At 47.2% G+C, this 22106-nt stretch overlaps 1 protein-coding gene across 3 annotated transcripts in view; it reads left to right on the forward strand.

The window, feature by feature from the left end:
• NTRK3 (neurotrophic receptor tyrosine kinase 3) overlaps positions 1 to 22106 on the forward strand; it is a 332474-nt gene that overhangs the window by 118995 nt on the left and 191373 nt on the right. For all 3 annotated transcript variants that reach the window (XM_034783964.1, XM_034783962.1, XM_034783963.1), the window contains exons 8-11: positions 3252 to 3548; positions 12469 to 12492; positions 13831 to 13901; positions 15743 to 15845. In XM_034783964.1, the coding sequence (XP_034639855.1) occupies positions 3252 to 3548; positions 12469 to 12492; positions 13831 to 13901; positions 15743 to 15845 (495 nt within the window). The remainder of the gene's footprint in view (positions 1 to 3251; positions 3549 to 12468; positions 12493 to 13830; positions 13902 to 15742; positions 15846 to 22106) is intronic.

Consider the following 22106-nt stretch of genomic DNA (forward strand, 5'->3'; position numbering starts at 1 on the left):
GATGCTGGCTATACATGGGCTGGTGGGAGGGTGAGCATGGGAACTATTTGAATGTGTCTCCCGTGGGGAATTGTGTGTTACCAGGCTATGCTGTGCTTATCTTGATTTGCTGCCGTGGAGGATGTGGACACGGAGTCAGAATTGCTGCAGGAGACTGAGGCAGGGACCAGTTCTAGGACTGTAAAAGGAAATGTACAGAGCTTTCATTATGGGCCAATTACTGTGTCCTCCAGCTTCTCTCCATTTTAGCTTCCCTGCAGAAACGGGCATACTCCCGGTGTGGGTGTGCCAGTCCCACACTTGCACATGTGCAGTGGGCACCTGATGGGTTGAACGGCTGAGTCTGTGCCTGCATGCCTCACTGGCACGTTCAAGTGGCTACTTGCATTCACAAAGCAGCACTGGAAAATCCAGTGGGGTGAGGATGTGCCCAGCAGGGGCTAAAACCTTCTCCCTGCATTTGTAAGTGAGTCACTCATCCCTTAGCCTCATTGAAATCCCTGGAAGTTTTGCCATTGACTACAGTGGAGTCAGGATGTCATCCCAGCTCTGTTCCTACCAGGTTAATTAGTGAACACTGTGTAAACATGTGCCAAACAAGGTTTAAAACAATTTACTTATAGGCTGTAGAGAGCTAAACTTTCATGTGCTTCCTAATATAACTTAATAAAAACCAGACCTTAGCAGGAGTTTACACAGCTTTGCTTCCTCAGGCAGCCGGGACTTACCATGTGTTGCTGGGTCCTGGGTCCATAACATTTGCCCTTAATCTGTGGTTTGGAAATCCCCCATCCCTCACCCCTGCTGGTACCTGTGTAAACTGGAGAATTATGCCCTGTTCTCCCATGCAGCGCGGGCACCATTGGGCGCCTGTAGAGATGAGGCAGAACTGTAGACAATAGAATATTGGAAGGAGAATAAAAGGTACATCATTCTCTGGTCTCCCCCAAAATAAATAATTTTGGTGTGTTTGGATGGGTTGGGGGCTTCGGTTGCCTAAATTAATACAGTTCCAGATCTGATCAGCTGGAAGGAGACAGGTAAAGTGCTTTACTCTGGAGTCATTTACTGCAAACCCTTTAAGTGCCACCATGTTGATGCTAATTTTCACGCCCAGAATCCTGCAAGCCAGTGCCAGTTTGTACCATACTTACTCTAATGTAATCATTCTGAAAAGAGCTGATATTTTGGTGTATTGGTGACTAATTGCTTTGGTACCCTCCTAGTCATTCACCCAGAGATGTATGGAACTAAATTCCGACCGAGGCTTACAGGTGAAACACGCTGGGTGGGACTCTGCACAGTCTCTGGGTTAGCAGCCGTGTTTCAGGATTGAGGTCCATTGGCTGAGTTGTGAGTGGGGAATCTTGCACGGCTCCTCCCAGCTCTACCTCTCTCTCTTTGGCATTGCTGTTCCTCCACTTTCACAACATGAAACCAGCGCCGTATTATTGCCTAGGCCGACAAATTTGTAGGGGCAGAAGCTCCCCTTCGTGCCCTGCCCCCCTGCTCCAGCTCACCTCTGCCTCCTCTGCAAGCGCGCGGCCGCGTCCTGTTTCTCTCACCTCCCAGCGCTTGTGCCGTGAAACAACTGTTTTGCGGGGCAGGGAGGGAGGAGGGGGAAGGCCGCGTGCTGGGGGAAGAGGTGGGGGCAGGGATTTGGGGAAGGGATCCAATAGGGGAAGGGAGGGGGCGGAGTTGGGGCGGGGACTTTGGGGAGGAGGTTGGAATAGGGGCGGGGGAAAGGGCGGAGTCGGGGCGGGGCCAGGGCGGCAATTATTTCTCGGCCTAGTGACGGCAAAATTATTAATCCGTCACTGCATGAAACGTTGACCATCTTTAGAAAAAAGAGAGAGGAAAGTTGATGGATCTTTCCTGTTAGTTAGGGGCTGCCTGGGGGCATGACCCCAGCCCTCAGTATGGGGTGAGAGCCAGGGAAAGGAGAGTGCTTAGGAAAGAACAGAAGAATCTTATGAAATCGTGATCCTTGCCCCACAGTACTGGGCCATCTTTGGTCATGCTCTGTGGCCTCAGTGTTTGGGGCCTTACATGTGATGCTGTAATTAAGTTTTCATCAGCGATGGTGGAGCGGAGTTTGAATTCTTGAGGCGTGGATATCCTCAGTTCAGAGGCCTCTCAGGAGAGGGGACCGTCAATATGTATTAAATGGAGGTGAGCTCCCAGCTTTAATCCCTGTCCTGCTACATGCCCTCTAATTGTAACAATCCTGGAGGATATTCAACCAATCAGAGCTCCCCCCAGGGAGATTCAACCAATCAAAGCCCCCAAGGATATGCAGCCATTCAGAAGTCCTGAGGGATATTTGCTTGAATGGCTGAGAATTCCTAAACTACTGAATGTGACCAGAGAGCCCCAAGGGGGAATACAACAATATGCTAAGTGGAGTTACAAACTTAATTTGGGCTGGTCTGCAGGGGTCCAAATGCAAGATCTGATCTCAGACCTTGTTTCCCAGACCTATGGAGCTGGCACTGCTTGTAGTGCTGCCTTTATAGAGGCTAGAGTGGCTCAGTGGTGCCCCTTCAGGTTGATGCTCTGAATGAGCCCATTCGGTCCTCCACACCAGAGCAAAGGCTGCTGTGAAGCAGGGCCACTTGGGAATTAAACTGGTGGGGTGAGGAGGAGTGGGGCTGCAAAGTAAGGGGTTCCAGTGGACATTTTTAATTTCTATTATGTAGCCATTATCCAGGGCAGGGCGGAGCCTGGTTACGTGTTTCTTTATTGGGGATTTTGACTGTTGAGACGGACTGTCCCTCTATCCTGCACTGCTCGTTACATGCCCACTAAAATGAATGTGAACAACCCTCAAACACGTGTTGGGAAGGGCCTTGCACCAGTGTGATGTGAGTGCTATGAGAGCAACTCCCAGCTGAGACAAGCTTAGTCGATTTCGTGTCATCAAGTCCAGAGGGAAGGGACGAGACTCTTAAATAACAGCAGGTCATCTCCTACTGCCAAAACCAGGCTGGGTTCCTTTGGGCAAGGCTCCATTCCAGCTCACCTGGTAAGGCTGCTGCTTACAGACGACAAGGATCCCAGTTCACATTGCAGCTGCAGTAGCGTGTAGGTTGCACGCACAGCAAATTCGGCCATGGGATGGGAATTTCCTCTAGCTGTTCAAGTGCGCTTTGGTGGCTGGCTGCCTACTGGGAGATGAGGCAATCATCTCTGCCTGGAACACGTGAGTTTACTTGAGTCCCACAGGTTTGCATTGTGTTTCTCTATGCTAGATCCGCCACGCATTCAGAGCCTGGAGGAGCCAGAGCTGCGTCTGGAGCATTGCATTGAGTTTGTGGTGCATGGGAACCCAGCGCCCAGCCTTCACTGGCTACACAATGGCCAGGTCCTCAGGGAGACTGAGATCATCCGCATGGAGTTCTATCAGCAGGGTGAAGTGTCTGAGGGCTGTCTACTCTTCAACAAGCCCACTCACTACAACAATGGCAACTACACCCTCGTGGCCACCAACCCGCTGGGGACAGCCAACCAGACCATCAAAGGGCACTTCCTCGAGAAGCCCTTTCCAGGTGAGAGAGTCACAGCTTACGTTTCTGTAGTGCCTTGCATCTCGGAGCACTTAACAGGCTGCTATACAAGCTATGCACCAGGATTGCTGAACCTCCCATTAAAATACAGTCCCCTCTGGTGCACAATATAGTAACTGTTTACCAGCATGGAGCAACATTGCACAAGAGTCTAGACACGGGTGTGAAAAAGAGTTGTGTAACCAGTTGAAATCTAAGGGGATTTTAGGGAGGGAGGATGTAATTATCCAAACTGGCCATGACGTAAGAGCTAACATACCTATTGGTGCAAAAAGGTGCCTTGACGTCTTTGGGGGCTTTGAATGGTCATGGCCTTTGTGTCAAGTCTCATCTGAAAGATGGCGGCTTGAACAACAACACAACATCATGATGGGACACTTGGGTCTGATCAACTACGTACAGACCAGGCATGGTCCTAATTAGCTTGTGAAGTTTGCCCAACCCATGCAATATGATGGCAGGGGACCCCACTTTCTTCTTTGACAGGAATCTTAATCAGCATCTTAAGGGAAAAAAGGGTGAACATTTGACGGAAAAGAAAATGACTGACTGGTTTTTGACTTTGCATTCTGCAGTGTTTTGGTGGTTCTTGCTCCATGACTTGTCCGTGAGAGAAGGGCTTAGAGCATGCAGTGTATCATGGGTTACTCTGACGCCCCTTAAAGTGGACTCCCATTCTTTTGACACCGAATATTTGGCATATAACTGGGGTAGTGGTTGTGTGTGGAGGAAAGCCCTTTTGAGGGACTCGATGATCTCGTTTTACTTCTTCTATAAAATGGCTGTTATCTAGATGGAATGTCATCAGGATTCTACATATTTTATTTAAAAAAATCTGTCAGTTTTTTGGTGCAACAGCCCCCGCAAAAACTGTGAATCCCCCCAGTTCCTCTGCATCAACTGTTTGTTAGGCACTCTCAGGAAATGGTTTTAAATTCCTCACTGTGTCACTAGGTGGTGAGTGGTGAAATTGTAGAAGGAAAAATTAAGCTCTTGTTATAAGGTGTGCATTAGAGAGGGTTGTCGTGGCTGTACTGCAGTGAAAGAGTGGGAGGGTTCTTGCACTTCCTTCTGCTTTTGCATCACCAGATCAGGCCCCATGGAGTTAACAGAACGGTGCATGCTATTGCCTTCAGGAGTGATGCCGTGAGAAAGTGGCAGCCCCAAGTTGGCTCCTGCAGCCCCTAGAAAACTGAGCAAAATAGGGCACTTGCTATATATAGAGCAATACCAATGGTATTTTCATTTATTATTTATATCATACCGTCAATGCACACAGAGCTTTCCGGCAGGTCAGATATAGTAAATGGAAACCAAATCTCTGCCTTGAAGAGCTGACCAATCTAAAGACATGAACAGATACAGAAGGGAGTGGGAAAATTATATTCAAGATTCAAGGATGATAATCTGTCTAGCTCCTTAATCTATGTAGGTTTTCTGCTATCTGGGAGGAAGGGCAGTCTATGTTTCTGGCACAGGGGTGGGAGTCAGGAGATAAGGGTTATGTTCTCACCTCTGTCGCTTCCCATTTCTGTGATTCAGTTCCCATGCCTGCAGAATGGGGATAATAACATTTTGTTTCTGATGCATCTGCAATGTGCTAGGCAGGTTCGGCCAATCGTGGCTCCGACTGGCCGTGGTTCGCCGCTCTGGGCCAATGGGGGCGGCGGGAAGCCATGGCGAGCACATCCCTCTTCCTGCGCCACTTCCTGCCGCCCCCATTGGCCTGCAGCGGCGAACCGCGGCCAGTGGGAGCCGCGATCGGCTGAACCTGTGGAGGCGACAGGTAAAAAAACTGGCCCGGCCCGCCAGGGTGCTTACCCTGGCGAGCTGCGTGCCAGAGGTTGCTGACCCCTGTGCTAGGCACTTACCAAAGGTAACAGGAAGCAGGTCGGCTGCTCCAAAGAGCTGACACGAAAAATTCATTCCAGCCTTGCCACCATGTTGAGAGAATAAGCTAATGCTTGTAAAGTGTTTTGAAATCCTAGTATAGAAGGTTCAGGAAAAGGAAAGACTAGAGATAGACCTAATCCCAAAGCTTCGCTGCCTTTTTCTACCTGCCACTACAAACCCATCCCCTTTTTTCCTCCCATGAGCCTGTGTCCCAGAATCTTTCTCACTGTGGCAGCCCCCGCCCATGATGTAATCAGTACATGATTTACTTTTCTTGAAGATCACTGGTCCGTACATTGCCAAATCTGACATTAACATTCAGTGCATCTGAAATTTATAGTCTTGCATCTGGAAGTTCGTTTCTCTAAAAAATGTCAGGAGCTGCACATTCAACACGCCTCATTACTGCTGCTAGTTACACTGGGGAGGTTTTTGCTGCAACCTGCCAGGAGCAGAATTTTTTAAAATTAAAGTTTAGAGTCTCATAGATTCATACACTTTAAGGCCAGAAGGGACCATCGTGATAATCTAGTCTGACCTGCACATTGCAGGCCACACAGAACCTCACCAACCCATTCTTGAAATAGACCCCTAATCTCTGGCTGGGTTACTGCAGTCCTCATATCTTGATTTAAAGACTTCAAGTTACAGAGAATCCACCATTTACTCTAGTTCAAACCAGCAAGTGACCCATGTCCAAAGCTGCAAAGAAAGGAAAAAAAATCCCAAGGTCTCTGCCAATCTGACCTGGGGGAAAATTCTGTCCTGACCCCAAATATGGCGATCAGACCCTGAGCATGTAGGCGAGACCTGCCGGGCAGACACCTGGGAAAGAATTCTCAGTCGGAACTCAGAGCCCTCCCCATCTACTGTCCCATCTCTCGCCATTGGAGATATTGTCTAATAGCAGTTGTGGATGGGCCATATGCCATTGTAGGCAATCTCATTTAAATTAAGGGCCAATGCTGGCAAAAGAACAAATGAATATAAACTGGCCATCCACAAGTTTAGGCTTCAAACTACACAAAAGTTTCAAGCCATCAGAGGAGTGACGTTCTGGAACAGCCTTCCAAGGGAAGCAGTGGGGCCAAAAAACCCTAACCTATTTTAAGACTGCATTTGATAAGTTTTTGGAGGGGATGGTACAATAATTCCTCTCCCTCTGTGGTGTTTTTCTCTCTGATGTATTTATAGAGCGCAATTGTATCACCCCTCATCCTTCATTTTGTGACTCTAAACATGCCAAGCTCCTTAAGTCTCCTCTCTTAAGGTAGGGTCTCCATTGCTCTAATCATCCCAGTAGCCCTTCTCTGCATCTGTTCCAGTTTAAATTCATCTTTCTTAAACATGGGAGACCAGGATTGCACACAGTGTTCCAGATGAGGTCTCACCAGTGCCTTGTATAATGGTAATAACACTTTCCTAGCTGGAAATACCTTGGCTGATGCATCCTAGGACTGCAATTAGCCTTTTTCATGGCTGGATCACAGTGGTGGCTCATAGTCATCCTGTGATTGACCAATACACCCGGGTCTTTCTCCTCCTCTGTCACTTCCAACTGATACATCTCCAACTTATAGCAAAAATTCTTCTTGTTAGTCCCAAAATGCACTTTGTACTGTTAAGTTTCATCCCATTTCTATTACTCCAGTTTTCAAGGTCATCTAAATCTTCTTGTATGATGATCTGGTCCTCCTCCGTATTGGCAATATCTCCCAACTTAGTGTCATGCACAAATTTTATTAGCACACTCCCACTTTTTGTACCACGGTCATTAATGAAAATGTTAAATAAGATTGGTCCCAAGACTGACCCTTGAGAAATTCCACTAGTAGCTTCCCTTCAGCCTGACAGCATGACCCATTGTTGTCTCCTCATTAACCAGTTTCTTACCTACCTTTTGATTCTTGTATTAATCCCCATCATCTTCAATTTAACTAATAATTTAACTAATCTACTGATCTAACCATGTGGAACTGTATCAAATGCTTTACTGAAATGCAAGTAGATGAGATCTACTGCATTTCCTTTGTCTAGGAAATTGGTTATCTTCTCAAAGAAAGAGATTAGGTTGGTCTGGGATGACATACCTTTTGTAAAGCCAATGTTGTATTTTATCCCAGTTACTGTTCACCTCTATGTCCTTAACTACTCTCTCTTTCATAATTTGTTCTAAGACCTTGCATACAATTGAGGTCAAACTAATGGGCCTGTAGTTTCCCAGATCACTTTCTTTTCATTTCTTAAATATAAGTATTATATTTGTAATTCTCCAGTCATAAGGTACAACCCCCGAGTTGACAGATTCATTAAAAACCCATGCAATTTCATGTACCAGTTCCTTTAATATTCTTGGATCGAGATTATCTGGGCCCCCCAATTTGGTCCCATTAAGCTGTTTGAGTTCCATCTAATTTCTACTTCCATATACTTGTTCCATTAGTTACCCTGCCACTGCCCTCAAGCTTCTCATTATCCTTATTAAAAACTGAGGCAAATTATTTGCTTAGGTGTTGGGCCATACCTTTATGATCTTTAATTTGCACCCCATCCTCAGTGCTTAGCAGTCTCACTTCTTTCCTTGTTTTCTTTTTTTTTTTTTTTTTTTTAAAGAACCTTTTACTATTGGTTTTAATTTCCTTTGCAAGGTCCAACTCTGCTTGGTTTTTGGCAGTTCTCACTTTTCCCCCTACACTTTCTGACTTTCAAGAGGTAGCTCTCCTTGCTGTCCATCACTTCTTCCTTTCCTTGTAGGCTTTCTCTTAATAACCTGTTTGAGATGCTTGTTCATTCAGTTTGGTCTTCTATCCTTCCCTAAGAATTTTTTCCCCTTACTCAAAGTAATTCCAAGCTTCCTCCACATTCAGATCCTTGAATTCTTCAATCCAATCCACTTCCCTAACTTATTCCCTTAACTTTTTCAAGTGTGCCCTTTTGAAATCAAGGATAGTTGCAGACCTATTTTTGTTTATCCTTCCATTTAGTCTAAACTGAATTAATTCATGATCACTTGAATCAAGGTTGTCCTCTACAACCAGGAGTCCTATGAGGTCCATGCTACTTACCAATACTAAATCTAAAATAGCATCATATCTTGTAGGTTCAGTGACTACACCTCTACCTCAATATAATGCTGTCCTCAGGAGCCAAAAAATCTTACCGCGTTATAGGTGAAACCGCGTTATATTGAACTTGCTTTGATCCACCGGAGCGCGCAGCCTCCCCCCCCCCCCCCGAGCACTGCTTTACCGCGTTATATCCGAATTCGTGTTATATTGGGTAGCGTTATATCGGGGTAGAGGTATATTTGGTGAAGAAATTTGTTGACTATCATGTCCAGGAATATCTGGGCCCTACCATTTACACACTTGTGCTTCAATCTATATCTGGGAAATGAAAATCTCTCATAATGACACAATTCCCAGTACTGTTTATTTCATTAAAAATATTAGCAGTCTCTCTCCAAATCCAAATCAGATCCTGGGTGTTCATAGCAGACCCAAGCACTATCCCAGTGGAGCCTCTGTTACCTTTCTTCCCCAAAGAGATTTTGACCCAAACAGATTCAGTTTTATGCATTCCATCACTTCTAATTTCTTTACAGTCTTCCCCATTATTAATAGACAGTGCTTTTCCACCACCTTTACCTCTGTCTGTCTTTCCTGAACAGCACATAGCCTTCAACACCTGTATTGAAGTCATGGCTACTATTTAACCATGTTTCCATTTCCTTATGATATCTAGTTTCACTTCCTGCACCAGTAGTTCTAGTTCCTCCATTTTGTTACCCAGGTTCCTTGCACTGATATACAGACATCTTAGTTGTTTCTGCTTGGTTTTGCCCAAATTCCTCGCTGGATTAGATACAGTCATTTTACTGCCGGTATACCTGACTGTTACTGCCAGTGGTTTAGCACTCTATCCTCTTGTTGTCCATTTTCTTACCCTCTCTTATTCCTTTCTTCATTGCTCTTTTACTTGGTTTTCCTCCCACTCAATATTAGAATCAAATGCGGAGATTACATGAGCTCCAAACCATTTCCCCCAAGTTCCTAGTTTAAAGCTCTTTTAATCTGTTGTGCCAACCTCCATCCCAGAAGCATATTTCCCTCCCTACTCAGGTGGAGTCCATCCCGTGAGAAGAGTCCTCTGTCTGTGAATGCCTCCCACTGGTTGAATATCCCAAAGCCCTCCTTATAGCACCATTGTCTGAACCATCTGTTGATCATCATAATCTTGTCTCGTCTTTGCCCTCCTCCTCTAGGGACGGGTAGAATCCCCCTGAGGGTCACCTGAGCCTCCATTTCTTTAAGTGTCTTCCCCAGCCTGTCAGTCTTCCTTGTTGTGTCCCAGTGAGAATCTAGCAGTATCATTTGTTCCAACGTGAAGGACAATTGATGGATTCTTTCCTCCTCTCATTAGGATCCTCTTCCACCTCAGGTCCACATCCTGTCTCTTAGCTCACAGTAGACAACACACCCTTATGTTCTCTGGATCAGCTCTAGTGACAGGTCTGCCTGTCCTTCTTAGTAGGGAGTCCCCAATCTCATAAACCTGCCTCTTCTGATGGTGTTGCAATTCTCCAGCCTTCCCTCTTCTGTTCTTTCTGGCTGCAAGTCTTCTTGTCTTCTGTTCTCACTTGTAGTCTCCTGCGAGTCATCCTCTGTCCTCTTCGGTCTCTGAAGTCTGGCTGTCTTCATTGTCTCTTCCCCTCTTCTTGTAGGACTAGCTGCTCTTCTTTTCATACTTGCCTTCCCATCCTTGATTACTGACTGCCTCTCCCCTTCATTTTTCAGCTCAGCGAACCTGGTCCTCAGCTCTATTTCACCTTCGCTAGCCAGTCTTTTCCTCCTCCTTGTTCTCATAGTCACGTGCTTCTGCTGGCCACTTTCCTCATCCAGAAGTCTACCCTCACAGTTCTCTGGTCCAGCATGCATTTGCAAGTCATGAGGTTTCCCTTCAGCCTCCTCTCTCCTTCCCTCCATCATCTGCTCAAATCCCCTTTGAAACTCTATCACAGTTTCTAGCTGCCTCTCCAAACCTTGGATCTTCTCCTCCATCAGATGGCACTTCATACAAATGAAGCACCTTTCAGGTACCCTCTGCAGAATAATGTATATCCAGGGCCGGCTCTAGGCACCAGCAAAACAAGCTGGTGCTTGGGGCAGCACATTTTTAGGGGCGGCATGGCTGGCGCCAGAATGCCGCCCCTAAAAATTTGCCCCGGCCGCCCTAGCTCACCTCCGCTGCTGCCACTGGCGTGCGAAACAGCTGATTTGCACGCCGCTGCTCCCCCTCCCTCCCAGGCTCGAGAGCCTGGGAGGGAGGGGGAGACTCCGAGTGGCCGCGGCACGCGCGCGCCGCTTCTCCCCCTCCCTCCTAGGCTTGAGAGCCTGGGGGAGGAGGCAGGGCTGGGGATTTGGGGAAGGGGTGGAGCTGAGGCAGGGCCGGGGGTGGGGTAAGAAAAAAACGGGGGAGGGGGGGGGGCGGCCAAAATTGTTTCTGCTTGGGGCGGCAAAAATCCTAGAGCCAGCCCTGTGTATATCCCATAGCTTCCATATCCTGTCATCTTAATTGTCTCTTCCATTCTGCCTGTGTAGCTGTCATAGCCTTCCCTCCTGTGAAGAAAGAAAAAAGGAGTGCGGAAAGAACCCAAAATACGCCCCCGTCCATAGATTCCTCTGTTTTTGGCTCAGTTTGCTGGCTCCTGTGCTGCTGGCCGATTGGTTGGCTGCCTTTATAGGCCTGCTGATTAGGGAAGCCCCGCCCCCTCAATCAAGGTTCAACCGTGATCACAGGCTCTGCTTCTCTCCCCACACACTGCCCCCTGCCGGACTTTGCAAACTGAAAACAAACCTGCACGCAAGCAATCCCACTGTCAAGAACTCCCTCCCTGCCTCTCGGGAGCAGAGGTTTGCTACCTTCTCCTCCAACAGGGATCTCCACGCAAATGCTGCTGGTTTCAGCTGTGTTTGCTGGCTCCTGTGTTGCCGTCTCTTGAAAATTTCCAGCCCCCTCAAATAAAAAAGTGCAGTGATTCGCCTGGGAGTCAGGAACTACTGATCTAATCCATCACAGCCCAATTAATCGAACCAAACTTCAGCTCACTGGGAGCTGCCCGTATGACCCTGGGACTGTATTTGCTTCCCTTCCAAGCCTCTGCCGTGCTTTTATGGGAACGCCGCAGCATCATTCCAGGCACCCTTGGCCGGGAAAGCTGTGTAAAATCCTGTTAATATCAGGGTCAGTTTCTTACGCTGGCGAGTACATTGAAAGCTGATGTTGTTCTCACGCTGTGTAAACTGATTGTCACTGAGAGCTTTAGACATTGTCACCTGGGGCCCCTGCGAGCTGTTTTGTTTGGAAGGAGCTTTTCTGGACACCGTGAACCGGTCAAGTTGCTGAGGTGAATGACTGACAGGGCCTGCTTTACTGGATGGCGCAAATGGAGTGCAGCCCGTTTCCCCCACCCCAGCCACACCTCTGTCCTGAGCCCATCACTCCATCACAGTTCTGCTACCTCAACCTGCTCCTAAATGGGGGGTTTCCAGTTCTGCCTTATCAATCCACCGGAATCCCAACCTGCAGTCCCCCCACCCCCATTTCAGCCCAAGCCCCCTCACAGCTGTTCCAGTGCACCCCGATCCTGACCTTCAACACAGTCTGAGGTTATTTTGAGCCAGGACTGCCAAATGGGCCAAAAAATGGGGAGCTTTGTTCTCTCGCCATACCTCCGTCAAATCCTGCTCAGCCCTGCCGCATGGATCTAAACAGAGAAATCTCTTAAAGTAGCTATGCTCTTCCTAGGAGGGTTTTCCCTTTGCTCCCTGTGCAGTCCGTGAGCTGGCACTAGCTAGTGGCTGGCTTGCTCCGAGAGATAAGCCCTCAAGCCTCCCGGGGCTGGTTGGGATGATGCGGGAGTGTGGCTGAGAAGTGTTTGGACGAGAGGGGCTGCCGTCCCTTTACCGCACTGTTAACTGTGTTGCTTCTCTCTTTGTCCTTTTCACAGAGAGTACGGATAACTTTGTCTCAAGTAAGTGCCTTCTTGCCTTTTGCTTTGTTCCCTTTCCCCCCCTCCTGAATGCAAGAACCTTGCAGATGACATTTGGGGGGGGAATCTAATGCTTTAGCGCTAGGCAGGAGGGATTGTTAGAGAAGGAGATGGGAAGCAAGACACTTGTTTCCTCCTCTGTGAGAGCCCGAGTGTATTAAGGAAGGTTTTTATGTGCTGTACAGTCTGCAGATCCTGGGCAGGTCTATTCCTGCCTAGTGGGGTCCTGAAGAAGGATCCATACCAATGGAGAGGGAGGCATGTGTTGTGCTGGTAGCATGGGTGACTTTGCAGCATGACACAGGCGTGAATGTGTCCAATGTGTCTTCAAGCAACTCCTGTACTGGCTGTAGTTTGGGGTGCCACCGGGCAGCGGTATAGATGCCTCATCCACTGAAACTAAAAGGAAAAGCAGTCTTCAGAGCTAGTGTTGTGGGGGCTGATGTGGCTTAGGGCTTGGGGAAGTAATCTGGAACCTCTCCCCTTGAGGTTACTGATCTAAATTAGGTGCAGGTAGGTGGTGCCCCAAAGAAGTTGCCATTGAATCAACCGTATGAAATGAGCAGATGGGTTTCAGTCCCCTTCTTAGCAGAACAGTTGTCAACATCACAACAAGCACTGGTTTGACCCCCTTATTCGGGCAGTCTGAGCACAAGCCAAGGGACTGATTGGGTCCTGGATATTGGAACCCCTCCCCCCTGCATTGTGGTGGGGACTTTTCCAAGTAAGAGCTGAGTCCCATTGAACAGGTGTGTAGGGTAAGTGCTGTACCTGTTCTGTGGGTGGGGGACTTCTGCCTCCTGGATTTTTAATCGCCAGCATTCAAATGCATTTAATTTAAAAAATCACTCAAGTCATTGTTTGTTGGTTTTAATTTGGCAGGATTCAGTCTTGCAGCAATCCGCATTCCAGGGATGCTTGAACCACGAGCTTTCCCCTGGTGCTGGGAGGCGTGTGGGTGGATGAAGAACCTTCACCCACAGAACATATGGGATCAGACTGCTTCTCATTAGCTGGGTGGGAGTGGCACTGTGTCCGATCGGTAACGTGGCTCTGCTTCCTCACTGCCCAATTACATAGGACCCTGGAGATCTTAAGTAGAAAACACCTATTAGCTCATTTGGTCTATGCCAGTTCAGGAGAAATTACAACCCCAATAAGACTTGAATTCAGAGTCTTTGAAATAGAAGACAAGAGACCTCATTCTCTGGGCTAGCCAGTGCTATGTAGTGTGACCTCACAAGGTTGGGATGTTCTGGGGACTATGGAATTCCTTGGGGGCACAAATTGAATATTTCCTCTTTCCTCTTCTGGTTCCAGTTGGTGACTATGAAGTGAGCCCCACCCCACCTATCACCGTGACCCACAAACCAGAGGAGGATACATTTGGGGTGAGTCCTGTCTCCTTTTTGTACAGGGGAAGCATTTTCTGCTGTTGCTGATGGATAGGGTGGTATACTGTTTGCACCACCATTGCTTCTATACTGAGATAGTTGTTTGTAAGTAAAATCCTACTCTTTGCAATTCATGATGGCCAGACTTCAGAAGGTTCAATGGTTTGGGATGGATAAGCAGGGATACTGATATGAACCACGTGAGCCTCTTGAGTTTGCAAAACTGGGCTGTGAATCTCTTGAAGACAGAGTCTCCCACAAAGTATTTCCTGCAGGGTCAGAAATTCTGGGAGAACAGTCTGAAAAAATAACAACTAAATCAATGAATTGAGTTGTTTCATGCTATAATAGAATGTTTAGGAGCATGGATCCAGTTTGGGTTTATTTTCATCAATACCGATTCATCCACCCCTTCTTTAACCCCCCTGCTGCATTTGGTGATGTCACACTAGGATTTGATGACATTGGCTGAAAGAAGTTGAAACTTTTGCCAATTCGTTTTACGTGGTTTGCAAGACCTCAAAATTTCACTTTTCACAGAATCCAGACAGGAATGGGAAAAAATGTTATGAGCAATAGTGTTGGGAAAATAATTAAGATTTCATTAAATTGCTCTAATTTTGTGCAAGTTTTTGAGAATCTTGAAATCCAGAAAGTATTGACAGAATAAACAAAACCTTGTCAATTTTCTGAATGTTTTACGCAGCTGTAATTCTCAGGGGAGTGAGGAGAGAGCTTCATACAATGGGACATTACTAGAGAAGAGCACCGAGAGTAGAAAAAAGAAATGCAGAATATATACATGGGAATGAAAATCATACTTGTTAAAATGTGACATTTTAAAAATAAAATCATGAGTATATCAAAGACTGGGAAAAGCATCAAGCGATGAAAGGAATAAAATGTCTTTGTGTTAAGTGCTGTATTTTCTTCTGTTATTGAACACATCACAGTAAGAGGAACACAGGTCCAAATGCAATAAGAGGCATTGGAAGGCAGTAAGAATAATTGGCCAAATGCAAACGGAAGAAATCCTGAAAGGAAGCTGTTTGTTTACAGCAACACAATTAAAGTGGCTTGGGTAAAGATTTGCAGAAATAAATATTAATAAATATAAAAAGGAGCTTTGGGTTGTAAGCCTTTGTGGGCAGGGATGATCTCTAGTCTGCGTCTGTACAGTGCTTGGCACAATGGGACCCCAGTCCCAATTGGGGGACTTTGGATACTATCATAATATAAATATTTAGTACTACCACTAATAGAGGAGCAGCTGGAGCCTCAGGAAAAGAGTTCTACCACCTTCTGTCTCTTGTGTTTTTCTCTTCCTTTATTCTTGCTTCAGAGGGTTGTTTGCATGGCGACAGAATTGATATTGTGAAAGAATTGTTCTGCTCCTACTGCATATTCCCCATCTCAAATTAGTATCCCCTTATGGTTGTGAGACCACAAGTTGGTTAAGATGTGTCAAATGGAGATTATGAAGGGGAAAAAAAACAGGGCATTAAGGAATACTAAGGAGCGAAGAGTCCATGCAGCTGTACTTGATGATTAAAGAGCGAGGGTTCAGAGATACGGGAAATGTGATATTGGAGCAGAATTGTATCTATATAGAAATTATTCTTGTTTTTCCAGTAGCGGTAAGAGGCTCTTGTAGTTTCAAAATTGCATTAAAGCCATTTGCATTCAGATGTATTCGTCTCCACAGCAGGCATTCATGCTGCTGTAGCGAATGTAAGTGTACAGGAGTGACTCAGCCAGGAGACTTCTACTTTGCAAGTCGGAACTGGTTTTGATATCCTATGTTCCTTTAGCCTAACTTTCAGATTTGTCCCTTGCAGGTATCCATAGCAGTTGGGCTTGCAGCTTTCGCCTGTGTCCTCTTGGTGGTGCTCTTTATTATGATCAACAAGTATGGTCGACGGTCCAAGTTTGGGATGAAAGGTACGTGTAGCTGCTTTTCTCCAGCAAGAGGCACCTTCAAGGAATGCCAAGCTCTAATGCCACATTACGAAAGGTGTTGTGTTTTATTTCCACAAAAGGTACTGTCTATACCAGCCAGTGGTACTACCAGAGCCCTTTGAAGGGGAAAGGTGCTACTACCTTTTCTATTCATTGCCTGGCCCTAGAGAGCAATAGAGACTTTCTCTTTTGTTGTTCTGGGCTGCAGATGTTCCTATTATTGGGAATAAGCGTGTGTGTGTGTGTGTGTTGGTGGTGGGGGTTTTGGGTCCTGCTGTCTTTGGCAGTGAACAGCGGTTGTTGCACATTGAAGAATGAATGCCCTTGTGCAGTGTTGTTGTAGCCGTGTTGGTCCCAGGATATTAGAGAGACAATGTGGCTGAGGTCATATCTTTTATTGGACCACGTTCTGTTGGTGAGAGAGATGAGCTTTCGAGTTTACACAGAGCTCTGCTTCAGGTCTGGGGAGTGTACTCAGAGCTCGAAAGCTTGTCTCTCTCTCAAAGATATTACTTCACCTCCTTTGTCCTCCTTATAGGTCTCACGGGAAATGCCGGTTGGCCGCACTGCATTAAGCAGGTTTGGGTATGTTGGGGCAGGAGGTGAAAATACATGAAATTGCCTCCTTGTGTATTGGCCAGTTCCTGATAGAAAGGAAGGCGGGTGGATTTGGAGTCGGTTTGTGAAGGAAGAGAATATGCTGTTGTGAGTCTGTGGGGTGCTTGCGAAGAGCAAGTGATGTTTCAGCAGGTTGCGAGGGGTTTTCCTGCTGCCTCCCCACTGGAATGTTTCTCTCGTTTCCTCTTCTGCTTCATGGCCATCCTCGTGGGAACTGTTTCAGGCAGGCTAGATAGTGCTTAGCCAATGAGAAGACAGTGATGTTTGCCATATGGAGCCATTCTTTCAGTTCTCCCCAGCAACGTAGTTGCTTCTCTTCGGGATCATGGGGCTCGTGCCAAGAGAAACTGAATCAGTGAGCACCGTCTGTTTTTCATGATTCGCCTTGTGTTTATCTGCAGCCTAGGAGCGTTGGTGGTGCGCAGCAGAGCCTACTGGGACAGGTTTATAACATAACAAAATAGTTGCCAGCCTCTATCCTTGTTAATACAGGCATTGTACAGCCAAACACGTGGTCTTTGGTTAGCACAACCCTTTTCAAAGGCTTCCGAGTGGCAGCTGATTACCCAGCCATGCTGGGGCCTGCATTTGAGGAGCAGGCTGAAATGTTTGGGAGCATGGCTTGCGCTTGCCCAGAGTTAGTCTGTTTTGCGAAGACATTTCCGGAGTAGGTCCAAATGGGATTGTGGCTGGAGTTTCCCCTGTGTGGCCTGTGGAGATGGAAGACAGGACTTTAATTAAACAGCAGAACTACTGTAGCAACTTAGCAATATTTAGCTCATATGCCCATTGATGGGAGCAATCTGCTCGGGTGTACGGATTGGTGGGGGGAGCATGGGAATGGAAGTCATGATTTCTGCCATTTGTTCCCAGCTCTTCCACTGACTCATTTTGTGATCTCACACAACTAACTGGCTTAACTATGCTTTCTGCTTGAGTTTCCCCATCTGGAAAGTGGAGCTGAAGTTTACCAACTTCATTGGGGGAGTGGGGAATTATCTAAGAGTCACAGGAGGAATGTTTGTACGGTGCTGTGATATCTGCTGCTGATAGTGCAAAATGTTATGGGTAAAAGAAAAGAATAAATATTCCCCCCCACATGAAAAACAGAGATGAATGTGGGTAACTCACCGCTGTAGATGGATAGACAGATGTGTGCTTGCACTAAGGGGTTATGGTAACCATGAGTGTGAATCTTGAATGACGTTTGAGTTCCCCAGAAGCCTGAGATGTGCTGTGGTAATATTCCCTTTTGGCATGTGCAGGATTTAGATAGCACAAGCTTTTATCAAGAAAAACATGGATTTCCTTTCATTAAGTTGCTGTGCTAAGTTGGAGTCCCTGTTAGTCTGATAATAAATTGTAGATATAAATGTCCCCCTGCAGACTTAATTTTTAGGGGTTTAACTGTTAGACAGACAGAATCTGCAGTGTTTACATGGGTTTAAAATTCAGGGAGATGTCTCATGTGGGACTTGATCCTGGTTCACTGATTATGTAGCCAATCACAGCCTTCATAGGCATCTTGGAAATGCAGGTTGTTGTTGGGCGCTGTGGACACCAAGTCCACGTGGAGTTCATGTGAAAGTGACTGGCATTGCTATTGGACGAGTGGCTGAATCTTGAGCCTTGAAGGCTCGTTATAAATCGGTAGCATTCTGTCACCATGTTTAGACAAACATGCACGTGCTCCTGCTGACCAAAGTACCTGCTGCGGACACAAGGGCTCACGTCGCTCTCTTGGTATCTTCTACAGCACCTTTATCATTGCCACTAGGGTAAATTTGTCTAATTTGCTCTCCTTAAAAACTCCACCTTGGTTCCTCCTTCTCCTCCCTCCCACCAACATTCTGGGGACCCTTTCCATGACTCCCCCCTCTACACCTTCTCCTTGGTGACCGTATCCATTTGTACAGTTTAACTCTCATCTCTTGGTTGATCACTCACTAATCTATGTGCCCTGTTTCCCTCTGCCCACTCCCGTGCTGCAGAGGATCTCCTGATATATGGCCTTAGATGGTCCATCACCAGCACAGAGCTTCTTGGTTTTTCCATTTCCTCCTTTCTCTGTTCCATCCTGCCTGTCACTTAGGCTCACAATCCCTTTGACTCCTCCTTTCCCTTCTTCCCACACAACAAGGCTGTTGCCGAATATCGCTGCTTCTTCCTCTTCAGTGTTTTGTAAATGTGACCCTTCCGTTCTAATGCCCTGGCTGCATCTTGCGTTGATGGCTGCAACCAGCTGATGACTGCATCACTCCCTGCCAGTTTGCCCGAAACGCAGTGGCTAAAATACTCTTCCTTCCCCATTGATCAGATCCTATCATCCTCTATCTACCTTTGCAACCCTCCATTCACGTCCATTCAGCCACTGCATAAAAGTTCAAACTTCTCACTTAACACCTTTAAGGCCTTGAATAACTTAGGTGTGGTCTACACCAGTGGTTCTCAAACTAGGGCCGCCACTTGTTCAGGGAAAGCCCCTGGCGGACCCGTTTGTTTACCTGCCGCATCCGCAGGTTTAGCTGATCGCGGCTCCCACTGGCTGTGATTCACCGCTCCAGGCCAATGGGAGCTGCAGGAAGTGCGGCGGGCCGAGGGAAGTAGTGGCTGCCGCTTTCCATGGCCCCCATTGGCCTGGAGCAGCGAACCGCGACCACTGGGAGCTGCGATCGGCCGAACCTGCGGACGTGGCAGGTAAACAAACTGGCCCGGCCCACCAGGGGCTTTCCCTGAACAAGCGGCGTCCCAGGTTTGAGAGCCACTGGTCTACACTACAGACTTATGGTGGTATAACTACATCGCACCCCTGAGCAACGCAGAAAATTCACACTCCTGCATGACACAGTTACACCGACCAAACTCCTGGTGTAGACAGTGCTATATAAACGGGAGAGCTTCTCCTGTTGACATCGCTGCCTCTTCTCTGGGAGGTGGAGTACCTGTGCCGATGGGAGAAGCTCTCCTGTTGGCAAAGGTACTGTCGTCACTAAGCATTACAGCCTCGTCAGTGCTGCTGCGCCGCTGAAGTGCCATATGTGTAGACAAGCTCTTAGGCCTAGCCTACAAATTGGATTTTATCTCCTATAATGTCCCCCCCACTCTTCATTCCGCCAATGATGCCCCATTTATTTCAGTCTCCCATCTTTACCTTTTTCTGTGGTATTTCCCACTTGTGGAATGAGCTCCCTAATAACATAAAAACGGCCATACCGGGTCAGACCAAAGGTCCATCTAGCCCAGTATCCTGTCTTCCGACAATGGCCAATTCCAGGTGCTTCACAGGGAATGAACAGAACAGGTAATCATCAAGTGATCCATCCCCTGTCACCCATTCCCAGCCCCTGGCAAACAGAGGCTAGGGACACCATCCTGGCTAATAGCCTTTGATGGGCCTATCCTCCATGAATTTATCTAGTTCTTTTTTGAACCCTGTTGTAGTCTTGACCTTCACAACATCCTCTGGCAAGGAGTTCCACAGGTTTACTGTGCGTTGTGTGAAGAAATACTTTCTTCTGTTTGTTTTAAACCTGCTGCCTATTAATTTCATTTGGTGACGCCTAGTTCTAGTTCTAATCTAGTTTGCCAAGCCCTCTTCTTTCTTCATTCATATCTCCTGAAGTCTTACCCCTGGACACTAACCTCTGGCAAAGATCTTTACTGCCACAGTGTCATGCTAGAGAAGGAGAATGTGATCAAAAATCAAAACAACCAAAAATCCTCTGGAAGCTTGCTCGCTCCTCTGAGTGTCCCATTGTGATTTAGTTGCAGCTTTCTGGGGCAGGAACTAGGTCCTACACAGCATCAAGCATATGGTTGGTGATTTAAAAATAGAATAATAATAATCAAAAGGCCTGATCTAGGTACAGAGCATCATTCCCTGATTCAGGAGCAGTTTGTAGCCAGCTGATGCATTACCACTTGCTATTGAAATTCTAGCTTGGCAGGATTGTAGCAGCAGGTTTTTCTTGTTGTTTTTGTCATGGCCGCAGAACGCTGTGTACTCACGTAACCCAGAATGCCTTGTGGGGGCCCTGTAAGCTTGTCTCCTCCTGCCCCTCTTCTGTGCTCTTCCCAGCAGGCTGAGCAGGGAGGTTAATGCCTAGTGAATAAGGGAGGAGGTGGGGGACAGCTGACACAGGGGTGGGGGAGTGAACCTTACCAGGGTGTGCAGGCAGGTGGCTGTTTGTGTTCTGAGGAGGTGAGGCCAGAGAATGAGGAACTCCTGTATCCCAGTCCTGGGCTTTGTGCACAGAAAGCACAGCAAAGGAGCAGAGCGATCTGAGAGGACCTGGTTAGGGATTTCCTAGCTAATAGGTATGGATTTGGGTCCTGTCTGGGAGCATAGGCCAGTGCCTCTGCTTCTCTTCTCTCTGCCTGTCCCAGAGACAGCCCGGAAAATAAGTGCCTCACATCGCTCTCTAGCGACCCCCTCAGGGAGGCTGTAGAAGTGGCAGTAACAGGCTGCAGAGGGAGCAGCATCCAGTCTGCCTCGCAGAAGAGGTCACCACGACAAAGAATGTATGTATTGGAGGTCTTAGCCTGGGGGTGGATACAGCATCCCCTCTAACCTCCTTCACATGGTCTATGCTGGCTGTCAGAGCTGAGAGCAGCTGTGCTCCTCCCAGCTCCAGGTCTCTACAGCAGAGTCCCAGCAAAGCCATGACTCCGGTTATGACCCAGCTATTGGTCTGTCCAATAATAACGGTGCAAAATACTTGCTCTGCCAGTTGAACGGTAGCAGGGCTGGCGTCGAGGCGGCTTCACAGGCCCCTTGTGAGGTGGGTTATAATGCACCATGTTCCCTGTTTGTCGTCGTTCTGGTGAGCTTGTGGAGGTTGGCTGTGTGCCATCCTCATTGAGTTTCCTCGCTTGCTCCAGAGGAGGCGCCTCGTTAATATTGGATCATGGTTGCAATCCTGCCTTTCAGGCCTCCTTGCAGATTTGCCTCCATGCAACAGAGTGGAGAAAAATGTGGCTTGACAGGCTACCAGCGATTGCCGGGCCATGGAATGTGAAAACTCAGGGTTAGGGGAGATAAAATGAAAATGGAAAACAAAGTTCCCTTTGTGTACCTTAGGCTTAGCTGCAGAATAGAGAGACACTGGAGAGAGAACGGCCAGGCAAAAAAAGTACATAAACAGAAAGTATCTAAGACACCGACGTAGTCTGCAATAATTGCTGACGTCTAATCTGAGTTTTTGTACACAGACATGTGAATGAATTTTTAACCAAGGAGGGACAGTGATCTAGTGATTTAGAACAAGAACCTGGGAATCCGAGCCCCTGGTTTCTAGTCCCAGGTGCGGGAGGCAGAGTGGTTAGAGCAGGCAGACTGGGAGTCAGAGCTTCTGGGTTCTCTTCCTGTTCTCAGCTCTTCCAGTGATTCACTTAGTGACCTTGGACTAGTCTTTGCTTCCCTGTGCCTCAATTTCCCTACCTGTAGACTAAAGATAGAATACTTTAGACCTAACCTTAATAGCACTCTTCTTCCTGTAAGTCTATAAACCCAAATCCTCCCAGTAAAGTGTAGTCAGAATACATATTGGGAAATGAAGTTTAATTTAATAAAGCTACAGGAAAGTCCTGGGGCTTACAAGATACTCGGAAACATTGGTGGGCATG

The sequence above is a fragment of the Trachemys scripta genome, chromosome 10, assembly GCF_013100865.1.
Source record: "Trachemys scripta elegans isolate TJP31775 chromosome 10, CAS_Tse_1.0, whole genome shotgun sequence".
NCBI lineage: Eukaryota > Metazoa > Chordata > Testudines > Emydidae > Trachemys > Trachemys scripta.